This window comes from Eschrichtius robustus, chromosome 16 (genome assembly GCF_028021215.1).
Source record: "Eschrichtius robustus isolate mEscRob2 chromosome 16, mEscRob2.pri, whole genome shotgun sequence".
Classification (NCBI taxonomy): domain Eukaryota; kingdom Metazoa; phylum Chordata; class Mammalia; order Artiodactyla; family Eschrichtiidae; genus Eschrichtius; species Eschrichtius robustus.
This window is the reverse complement of record NC_090839.1, coordinates 68,547,204-68,559,380: the sequence shown is the minus strand read 5'-3', so window position 1 is coordinate 68,559,380 and position 12,177 is coordinate 68,547,204. Positions and strand designations below refer to the sequence as shown.

Genomic DNA, 12,177 nt, shown 5'->3' with positions numbered 1-12,177 from the left:
ACAGGGCATATGGCCCACAAAGTCTGAAATACTTGCTCTCTGGCCATTTACAGAAACAGTGTGCCCACCCCTGGGTTAGTTATCTTCACAGAGCGACAGGCACTGCATCAGGCAGTGGGACAGTGAGGAAAAGAGGTACGAATGACAATGTTTATGGAGAAAGTCTAAAGTCACAGCTGGGAACTTTGAAACCAACACACACGCGCGCACACACACACACACACACACACACACACACACACACACACACACACGGCACTTCAAGACCAAATGCTCTGGGGGAAGCAGCTGTTCAGCCTGCAAGCCTTCCCTGAAAGGGAGGTCAGCTTGGAGAGAGGCAGACAGACCTGCAGAGAGAGGGCGGTCCTCACCTTGTCCACGTGGATGTAGTAGAAGTGGTCTTTGTGGTAGATGGCCTTGAACATGCGCTGCAGCTGCCGAGAGGCGCGGCCGTGCACCACCAGAACAAAGGCGATTCTGACCCGGTTGGCCAGCATATACTCCACCGAATCCTCATCCCACTGAACGTTCTTGTTGGCTTTGCCTGGGGAAAACCCGAGAAACCACAGAGGTGGGGTGAGCTCGGTCGTCCTCGGGGGGAGTCCCTCTGATGCTTCTTCCTGGAAACTATTAGGAGGGGCACAGTAGTCATATTGGGCCCTGAAACCTGATTCAACTTAACCAAGCAAGTCCTGGACCCTTACGCTGTCCTGGTACAACAGGAGTAGGAATCCTGAGGAGCTGAAGACATGGTTTCCAGCCCCAGGGAACTGAAAAGAACGGACAGAGACATGTGTACACATATTAAACTACTGAACAAGGCAGGAGGAGATGAGAGATGTAAGAGGTGTATTTCTGAATCACAGAGGAAGGAGCAGTTAATTTCAAGTTGGGAAACGCAAGATACACGTGCTGTTTTTGCCTGTCCAGAATACACTCTCCCTTCTCCTCCTAACAGCATCCGTTTTTTGTTTTTTTTTTTAACATCTTTATTGGAGTATAATTGCTTTACAATGGTGTGTTAGTTTCTGCTTTATAACAAAGTGAATCAGTTATACATATACATATATGTTCCCATATCTCTTCCCTCTTGCATCTCCCTCCCTCCCACCCTCCCTATCCCACCCCTCTAGGTGGTCACAAAGCACAGAGCTGATCTCCCTGTGCTATGCGGCTGCTTCCCACTAGCTATCTATTTTACGTTTGGCAGTGTATATATGTCCACAGCATCCGTTTTAAAAAAAATTGTAGTAAGAACAGATAACATGAGATCTACCCTCTTAACACATTTATTTTTTAAGGAAGTAGAAGCCTAGTGCTTTTTTTTTTTAAGTTGTTTTTTTAAAAATTTAATTAATTAATTAATTTATTTTTGGCTGTGTTGGGTCTTCGTTTCTGTGAGGGCTCTCTCCAGTTGCGGCAAGCGGGGGCCACTCTTCATCGCGGTGCGCGGGCCTCTCACTATCGCGGCCTCTCTTGTTGCGGAGCACAGGCTCCAGACGCGCAGGCTCAGTAGTTGTGGCTCACGGGCCCAGTTGCTCCTTGGCATGTGGGATCCTCCCAGACCAGGGCTCGAACCCGTGTCCCCTGCATTAGCAGGCAGATTCTCAACCACTGCGCCACCTGGGAAGCCCCTTAACACATTTTTAAGTGGGCAGGATAGTACTGTGTATTATAAGCACAATGCTGTACAGCAGACCCCTAGAAGTTATCCATCTTTCATGATGGGAAATTTATCATCTGGTATTTTGGGGGGCATCATCCCCCTCCTCAATTCTCAGTCTGTGTGGAAGGAGAGGGTCTCTCTCCATTGCCAATTTCAGGGGCGGTCACAGGGATGAGGCTTGGTTAATCAGGACACTGCCTTTCTCTGGCCACAGTAGGTATGGTTCAGCCCTAACCAAGCTGTTTAGCCAAGAAGACAGAATTCTGGACTTTTGTTGGAACTACTAGATGAGAAAGGTTTGGAATCCATGAAACTGGCAGATGCTAAGAGCCCTTTTGTCCCCACATGGAGAGGAAAGCCGACACAGAGGGAAGCACTGCTGAGTGATGGAGAGGGTCTAGGTCCTCATGAACCCACCTGAGCTCCTGGATCAGCCCGGGTGGAGATCAGCCACGGTCAGAGCTTATTTTTCTTTGAAAGCCCAGAACCTATACCAGATGGTCCTGAATAAATGATTCCAGACATCTTTTATCCTGGAAGCAGCCTCAAAGACACCTTTTCTCCTTTTCTTCCCTTGCAAATGCTCCAGGGGCAAGGTTTCAGGGAGGAACACAGCTTACTGGTTCAGTTCATTACAGCCCCAACTAGAAATATCCTGGTTTTCCTGAGCCGAATTTCCTTTGGGTCGAACCTGATTTCTTGTGGGTTCTAGGTTTGTGGGACTCAGAACCTTGTCAGGGGAGCAGCTGCAGGTGTCTCCGAATGTCAACTGGGAAAGCTGAGAACTAGGACTGTTTAGCCTGGAGGTCAGGAGATTGGGAGCCTGTCAGCTGCCACTGGGAAGCTGAATGGCCACCAAATGAGCGAGGCTCCTTCTATGTTGTCCCAGAGGACGGAATGAGATTAGTGCGTATTGTGTCCATGGCCTGCGGGACCTGCTTCCCGCAGATATGACTGCACACCCCTGTGCCTTGATTGCCCCTACCATCTACCTCACCCCCTGGCCTTTTATCTTTTCCTTGAGCAAGCTCGTCTCTGCCTTGGGACCTTTCCACTGGCCATTCCTGACACCCGGGACACACTCTCCCTAGATCTTTGTATGGCTACATCTTCTTGTCACTAGTTCACAGGTCACAATAAGGCCACCCGGCCCCCACCAACCACATCACTCTCTTTCACCTTGACCGATTTCGATTTTCTGCATAGCATTTAACACCACCTGAAATTGTTTCCTTGTTTATTGTCTGAAACCCCTACTAGAACATAAACGCCAAAAGATGAGGGACTATATCAGAATGTTTGTCATTGGATACATAACACTATAACAATATCTGGCACGCATCTGGTTTTTGGTGAAAATAAAAGTTACAGGCGGGGGCTTCCCTGGTGGCGCAGTGGCTGAGAGTCTGCCTGCCAATGCAGGGGACACGGGTTCGAGCCCTGGTCTGGGAAGATCCCACATGCCGCGGAGCAACTTGGCCCGTGAGCCACGATTACTGAGCCTGCGCGTCTGGAGCCTGTGCTCCGCAAAAAGAGAGGCCGCGATGGTGAGAGGCCCGCGCACCGCGATGAGGAGTGGCCCCCGCTTGCCACAACTACAGAAAGCCCTCGCACGGAAACGAAGACCCAACACAGCCATAAATAAATAAATTAAAAAAAAAAAAAAAAAAGTTACAGGCGGGTACATTTTGGTACCATAACAATGACAGTACCTCTTCTTGAGCATTCAGCAGTCCTTGCCACTAATTATTTCATTTAATCCTTATAGCAACCCTGAAAGGTAGGGCCATTATCTCCGTTTTGCAAATGAGGAAACCATAGCTTAGAGAGGCCAAGGGATTTATTTGTTCAAGGTCACACTGCTTTAATTAAGTTAAGCTGAGATTCAAACCCAGGTCTGTTTCCAAAGCCTATGTGCTTAACCTAATAATATACACTAACCACTAATATACACTACATTACCATACCCAGAATTTGGAAATGTTTATAACAATTCTGCTTAGTTAATGAAATATCTTGTAAATTAGTTATTGCAGGTAGATTGGCATGTACTTGAGGAAGTCAGAGGCATTGCAAGGAGGATTCCTGTATCATGTGGGAGGCTGACTCTAGATGGCCAATAAGGTTACACCTTTTCATCCATCCATCCATCCACCCTCCATCCATCCATCCATCCATCCAAATTCAACCACCCATCCAACAAACCATTTAACTATCCACCTAGCAAAGCATTCAATGGCTTATCACCTCCCCCCAAAAACCCAACCATCCATCCATCCACTCACCCATCATCCTCCAAGCAAATCATCCATGCACCCAGTCTTCCAAACATCTAACGATCAACTCACTGATCCACGCAATATTAACTTAGCCTATACTACATGCCACATACTGTGCTAGGTACTAGAAAAATAAAATCGGGGGAAAAAAATCCTTGCCTTTGAGGAGCTCTCAGCCAAGTGGGAAAAACAGAAGACAATGCTCAACTGTTTTATGATAGAAGTGTGCTCTTGGAGGGTGGGGAAGGAGTGAACAATCTGCCTGCAGGGACAGAGGAGACCTCAGAGAGTTTAGCCCAAAGCTCCTGAGCCCATTTCCCCATGCTCTCCTGATATCCCACCATCTTTGGCTCCTTGACTGTTCAATCAGTAGCTGCAATCCTGGGGATAATTACCATCTTGGCTCTGGTTGAAGACAAACTGGGGAGCAAGCAGAGGGTTATCCTAACCACCCTCTAATCTTCTCTCCAAACCACTTGCAAATACACTAGGCTTTCCTGGTGGTCGTACGAGAGGTGCACCTGGAAGGATCATGTCCCTTTAAACACTCACACAACAACCTATTCATCCATCCATCCATCCAACCAACCACCCAGAATCCTTAAACCCTCCCACTTGCCAGTCCTGGACAAAGTCTTGAGCACAAAGGCACATGGGATGTGAGCCTGTTTTCACAAATGGATTATGAATGGGTTAAGGAATGTGAGAATCCAAAGTAAAAAGCTAATGACGTATGAGAAAAGCTTACATTCTCTTTCCCACAACCACAGCCCAAAGGCAGAGTAATTATCGAAGGGCTGGCTGTAACCTCTCTCCGCCTCCCTTGGAGACTCTTTATCAAACAAACGGAGGGATGCTTAAAAACAATGGCTACTTGTGTCACTTTTTTCTACCTGGATTTCACTGGGTGATTTTTCAAAGGTTTAAACGTGGACGCTATGCTTCATAGGAAGCCCACTCTGTAGGCGTTCCTGGTGGCACTTGGATAATACTTCTCATCCCTGCCCCAAGGTCTCTGGGTAACAATGATCTGGGGTTCCCAGCAAGTGAGGTTTCTGAGGCCTTTGGCAACAGCCACGCTCTCCAGCCCTGGATGTCTCTCGCCATGTTGCTGAACGAGTGAGTGAACGAATGCCTTCCGGAGAAGACCGGCTGCTCTGGTCCAGAGGAGCTGACGTCATCTGAGTGCCGGTCCCGGGGGCTCTGTGTGGGTCATTACTTAGCTCCAGGAGGAATTCTTTGTCATACTGGAGACTCAGAGAGGTCAGCACGTTTCCCCGGGTCACACAGCGAGTGAGGACGGAGGCGGGAGTAGGGGCCCAAATCCAGCCCTGCTCCTGCCACCCACCCTATGCTGCATCGGAGAGCAGGAGGGGGGGAGTGAAGGCCGCTGGTGTCTAAAGGGACTTGGGTGTTGACGATGAGAAACGCCTTTTGTAATTTCTCTTTAGGGTTTTTAGAAAGCAGAGCAGCTTCACAGACAGACAGACGCAGACATGGATGCTTCCCTTCTGGAGGAGGGGAAGGAGCATTGGGAAATCAAACACTACCACACCAGCCGCAGAGGCTCCTGGGCGTAAATAGTACAAAGCCATCCTCGGGTCAGACAGTCGGTCTGGGGAGCAGCAAAGAGAAGGGGGAACAAAAACCCAGAGTTCCTCTGGAGCACAGCTATTCTGGGGATAAGGGGGTGTGAGAAAGACAGAAATATCTACAGAAAGGAGACAGAGAGATGGAGATGGGGATGGGAGGTGGGGATCGGGGGAGGGATACAGAGAGGCCACACACATCGAGAGAAACGCAGAGAGAGACCTGCAAACAGACAGGAGGACCTTCCCCTCCCACACCTACGGGGGACCACGCATGTAGAGAGACCCACACAGAAACGCAGGGAAAGACAGACACAGACATAAATGGAGACAAACACACATAACCAGACACACACACTGAGACAGCTTAGGCAGAGGGAAGGAAGGGGAGCCACGCTGTAAAAGCTGGATCCGCTCGACCTCAGAGCACTGCAGCCATCCTTAAAAGCAAAGGCCAACGAAAGTTCCAGAATCTCAGAATCAAACAATGCCTCCAGGCCTGAGACACTGCCTGCTCCTCTCCCCCTGCCCCCCCAGTCTACCTCCATCCTTTACACACCTGCCCCTCGCCTGTCCCCTGACCAGCCCTGTCCACTCATGAGCCCAGAGGCAGAGGAAGAAGGTGAGGCTCAGAGGGGCGAAGCGCCTTGCCGAGGACCCATCAAATTGGTGGGATGGTCTCAGGCTGGCTCCACGACCACAATGGCAATGTTCCCCATTCTGGCACATGGTTGGACCCTGATGGGTTTTATCGAATAAACAGGAGAGCGAATGTGCGAGTTCTCTGCCCCGAGTGGCAGCAGGGTGGGGCCGAGGTTCATGGTGCCCTTTGCCAGCTGCCAATAACCAGCTTCCTATGCCCCACACCCCCGGCTCCTGCCTCGCCCTTTCTGGCAAGCTGCTCAGACACGGGGTCGCTGGAGAGGACAGGAAACCATCCTGTAGACCAGGCAGAGAGGCCCCCCTGGGGGTGGGCCTCCTCCACCCGGGCCACCGTTTCTGGGACTGTGGTCCTGAAAAGCACTCGGCCTCCTACACCAGGAGTGGGATCGTCAGTGGGCTGTGGTGAGATTCCCAGAAGGGCGGGAACTGGGGATGGGCTCTCTCCCACCCTGCTGGAGGGAGGGGGAGCTGGCACAGCTTGGCTGTGATGTGGCAACAGTGTACAGTGTTAAATATGCAGTCCCCTTGACCCCGTAACTCCATGCCTAAAAATCTATCCTGGGGGAAGGAGAAGGCAAACATGCCCATCTCTATGTATAGGATGTTCTTTGTTCATTTAGTTACTCATGCGGCATCTCCTCTGCGCCAGGCACAGTTCCAGGCCTGTCAGTGGACACAACAGAGTCCTTTCCCGAATGCTGCTTAGGCTAGTGGGATAGAAAGCCACTAAAAAAGTAAGCAAATAGAGAATACGACTGCAAACAGTGACATAGGTTATGAAGAAAAAAATTTAAGCATGTTCAGGGTGGGGTTTATTTGGCTATGGTGGCCAAATGTAGGCTGATGTGAAGTGGATACACTTGAACAAGATTGAACGGGTGAACTGAGGGAGTGAGTCACACAATTATCATGGATGGAGGAGGATTCTGGGCAGCTGGCATAACAAGTGCAAAGGTCCTGGGGCCTCCACCTCAATAGTGTGTATAATGGTCCAAAATAGGAGTCGACCCAAAGGTCTTAGTAATACTTGTTGATACAGAACATTGTCTATAATATATTAAGCAAAAGAGAAGTCCTACAATGTAATCCATAACAATTTAAAAGACATGGACCCAAATATTAACAGATGGTGGCATGATGGTTTTCATTTCTTCTTTACACTTTGCTGTGTTAACTGCATTTTGTAAAATGGATTACTTTTATAATAGAACCTAACAATAAAGGTGATGCTTATTGCTAGTTCTAATACGAACTGTTTACTGAGTGCCTACCATGTGTAAAACAATTTCTGTGCATGATTTTTTTACTTCCATCCAAACCACTATGAGAAAAGAGTTATTACCTTCCTCTTACACAACTGAGGAAGCTGGAGCTCAGAGACGTCCCAGTTAGGAGTTGGCTGAGCTGGGAATGGAGCTAGTCTGTGATGCCAGAGCCCTATCATTGCCACTATGCTCGATCAAATTGTCCCCATCTCCAAAAGACAAAAATCTGTTCCTAGAAGCCTGTCAGTTGACTTTTTTCCAGCTGCAGGACACATAACAACGACGTGTGGTCAGAGCTATGTGTGTCTTTACAGACTGAAACCCAAACACTGCCCGGCTCCTAAGAAAAAGCTATGAATTTAACAATGTAATCAGATTCCTGTGGCACAAAACAGAAAATAGGTGGAAGAATCAGAGTGATTAGAGGCAGTGGGGAAAGCTGACTTCAGACAAATGTTAAAAAGCCAGGGTTGTAGGGAAGCATATCAAGTATATTTTTGCGATGCAGGTGTGGAGGCCAAGGACAGGGACTCAAGGAGGGCTGTGCCACCTCAGGCCTGTCACCCACCCAAGCTCTGTGTGTCTCTTTATCATCATGGGTCAAATCAGGACGATGTACACCTTGGGCTCTAAAGAGATGGTGAAGATGAAGGTACCTGGCAAGGGTCAATGGGTTGTGCAGATGTTGTGATGTCAGCAATGATCATGCTTGTGGTACCTTGTAGGAATATGATCTGGGAGGAGAAAGTAAGCTGCAGGGGTTAGGAGTGTGGCCTCTGGTCAGGCAGATCTGCATGACCTTGGACCAGTTAAGCCACCTTTCTAAGTTTCGGTTCTCTCATCTGTAAAATGGGTATGTTATCATCAGAGCCTGTCTCTCGTGGATGCTCACGTCCATTAGAAGAGCTATCATCACCATCAGTGTTACCGTCATCACTCTATTTGGCTGTTCGTCCCCAAGGATCAGGATCAAGTCAGGTGTACCCAGCGGGCCCCGCTCTAGCGTCCTACCCCAAGGCGGCACAGTCCCCCAGGGCTGGGTACACCCCAGAGCCCACTGCTTGCAAATAAACATCCACACCCTGGATCTCCCTCTGCAGTGTCCGCCTCTGAAAACAATGACTAAATAACAAACGCAAAACTAAATAACAAATCTCCCTCTGCAGCGTCCGCCTCTGAAAACAATGACTAAATAACAAATGCAAAACGAAGGAGCCTCTTGACTGGAATAGTTATTCCACCAACAAAGCCCTCGATTCTACTTATACTCTGAAAGGGCCTCTTCCGGCTACTGCGAGGGGAGCTTTCTGACTTGGTTCCAAATAAGAGGGGTGGCTGGGTCTTGGAGACCCGTGGAGACAAGGCTGTGTGCAAACGGGGCTTGGGTCAGGAGTGGGCCCAGCTCCCTGCTGCCAGCGAGGCACAGGCTCTGCGGCTCAGAACTGGGTCCAGCTCTGCCTCTTCACCGCGGGGACTCTGGAAAGACACCTCTCCGGTTGTCACTTCTTCTTCTACAAACTGGGTTAGTCACCGGTAGTTCTTTTTTTAATATGTCGAGGAGCCGCCATACTGTTTTTCCATTGAGGCTACACCGTTTTGCGTTCTCACCAGGATGAACGTTGAGGACATGCGCTGAGCGGAATAAACCAGTCCCAGAAAGACAAATCCTGCGTGATCCCACTCATATGAGCTATCTTACATGGTCTAATTCATAGACTCGAAGAGCGGAAAGATGGTGGCTAGGGGCTGAAGGGTTGGGGAGATGAGGAGTCATCATCAATGGGCAAAAAGTTGCAGGCGAAAGGCAGATGAACGAGCTCTAGAGAACCTGAGTACAGCACTGCGTCTGTAGCCAACAGCGCTGTATTGTGCACTTAAAACCGTGCTAAGGGGCTTCCCTGGTGGCACAGTGGTTGAGAATCCGCCTGCCAATGCAGGGGACACGGGTTCGAGCCCTGGTCCGGGAAGATCCCACATGCCGCGGAGCAACTAAGCCCGTGAGCCACAACTACTGAGCCTGCGCTCCGCAACAAGAGAGGCCGCGATAGTGAGAGGCCCGCGCACCGCGATGAAGAGTGGCCCCCGCTCGCCACAGCTAGAGAAAGCCCTCGCACAGAAACGAAGACCCAACACAGCCAAAAATAAATAAAAAAAACCAAACAAACAAAAAAAAAACCGTGCTAAGAGGGTAGAGCTCATGCTAAGTGTTCTTCCAAAATACAGCAACATTTTTTAAAAAATAAGGAGGGATGAGCCATCCATCCCTGGCCCTGCTGGCGGTGGGGTGATTCGTGCTTGTGGATGGGGCACCTTTGCCCACCAGGCACACCGCACGCAGTGGGGTTCATGTCATCGGAGGAGAAAGCCTGACAGGCTCTAGGTTCTTTGTCAGACTTGGGCCGAGGGGCCTTTCTCTCACTGGGAAATTTCAATGCAGTTTTGGTGATTAGAGCTTGAGAGAAGCCCCTGCTCTCAGGGGTTTAGAACAGGCTTCACTGGGCAGCACACCAAGGGCCACAAGTCTGTGTCCAAATCCTGCTTCTGCTGTGAATCAGCCGTGGGGCCCTAGGTGAGTCATTTCCCTTCCTTGGTCCTGAAGACTCTTCTAGAAAAATAATGATGTCTGAGGCATATTGAGCCCTAAGCACTATGCACACATGATTTCATTACTTAATTTTCCTAAGGCCTACGAGGCAGGCACCGTGATTATCACCCCCATCTCACCATGGAGGATTCTGAGGCTGAGAGGCCCTGAGGAACTGATGAGTTACCCTCTCTGCAGAGTGTCGGCTCAGAGACAGACCCATGCTTTATTCTAGCAGGTGAGTAGATAACGTTCCCATAGGCTGGGAGTCTGGCCCGATCACGGAGCTAGCATCACTGAATAGAAAAGTGTCCTCCCTTGAGACAGGGTTGGTTTTTGGTAATTCACTTCGTTTCTTCCTCCCTCCCTCCTTTTTTCAGGTTTATTGAGGTATAATTTATTATTATTGAGGTATAATTGACATGTAAAGTTGCAAGATAATTCAAGTTGTGCGTTGGGGTGATCTGATACACTACACGCTGTGAAATGATTCTCCCCATCTAGTGAGTTAGCACATCCACCACCTCACTTATTTGTTTGTTTACTATGTACTTTGGGGGTGAGAACGTTTAAGTTCTGCTCTCTCAGCAAATTTCAATTGTACAACACAGTGCTATCAGCTATGGTCACCATGATACAGTCACATTAGATCCTCAGACCTTATTCATCTTATTGCTGAGAGTTTGTATCCTTTGCCAACCTCTCCTCTTTCCTCCACCCCCCCAGCCCCTGGTGACCATTTCTCTTCTCTCTGTTTCCAAAAGTCTAACTTTTTTTTTAGAAGTCCACATATAAGTGATATCACAGTGTTAGTCTTTCTTTGGCTTATGTCACTTAGCATCATGTCCTCAAGTTCCATCCATGTTGTCGCAATGGCAGGGTTTCCTTCTCTCTCGAGGCTGAGTGATACTCCCTTGTAGATACCACATCAGGTGGGCTTTCTTGATAGCTGGCAGTTCCTCATGAGTCAAGGCCAAGGTTTCATCTCTCCTAGCATGCCATCCCCATCACCTACGCCCCTGCCCCTGCCGGCTCAGGGGGGAGGCCCTCAGAGAATGAATGATTCGGACTGATGGATTAAGCCGGACAGCTCCGTCCACGTTCAGGGCCCAGGGGGCCGAAGTGGAAGCCTCAGGCCCGAGCTGTTGCATGGGATGGTCTCTGCTCATGTGAACTGGCTGAGGGCTGGGCCCCGCTCTTCCTCGTTCAGGAGCCCCAAACCTCCCTGGGAGAAGCCGGGCAAGTGCCTGGTCATGTCTCTAGCATCAGGGCTGCTGCTTTGACTCCTGTGGTCATGTTACCTCCAACCTGACCTGATGGGAAGTGAGGGGAGGAGATACTAAGCAGGGATCGCGGAGTCGGGAGAGGGGAACTGAGGGAGCAAGTCCAAGGATAAAGCTGGCCAGGCCACACCCTTCGGGGCTCAGGAGAAATGACCCTTTCTCTGCCAAGCCATCCCTGACCCCCTCCCCCATCCCTTCCTTGCACCATCCTCCCACAGGCCCTCCAAGCATCCTGAATTTCTTCTTTTTTAAAAAAAACTGTGGTAAAATACACATAACATAAAGTTTACCTTTTTAATCATTTTTGAGCATACAGTTCAGTAGTGTTAAGTACCTTCACATTGCCGTGCAACCGTCACCACCAACCTTTTCGTCTTGCAAAACTGAAACTCTATACCCATTAAACACTAACTCCCATTCCCCTCCCCCAGCCCCTGGCACCCAGTATTCTACTCCTGTCTCTATGAATTTGACTCCTCTAGGTGCTCATATAAGTGGCATCATATAATATTTGTTCTTTTTTGCAACTGGCTTCTTTCATGTAGCACAATGTTGTAGCATGTGGCAGAATTTCCTTTCTTTTTAAGGCTGAATGATATTCCACTGTGTGTATGTACCACATTTTGTTTATCCATTCATCTGTCAGTGGACAGCCGGGTTGCTTCCAACTTTTGGCTCTTGTGAATAAAGCTGCTATGAACATAGGTGTTCAGATATCTCTTTGAGACCCTGCTTTCAATTCTTTTGGGTATATACCCAGAAGTGGAATTGCTGGATCATATTGTAACTTTATTTTTATTAAGTTATTTTTTGAGGAACCCATCCTGCACTGCTGAACTCAGCCATCC

The 12,177-nt window shown here is 49.0% G+C and overlaps 1 protein-coding gene across 1 annotated transcript in view; it reads right to left on the bottom strand.

Moving 5' to 3' along the window:
• XYLT1 (xylosyltransferase 1) overlaps nucleotides 1–12,177 on the bottom strand; it is a 304,124-nt gene that overhangs the window by 81,892 nt on the left and 210,055 nt on the right. The window contains exon 4 of the mRNA XM_068565800.1: nucleotides 372–544. Coding sequence (XP_068421901.1) covers nucleotides 372–544 — 173 coding nt within the window. The remainder of the gene's footprint in view (nucleotides 1–371; nucleotides 545–12,177) is intronic.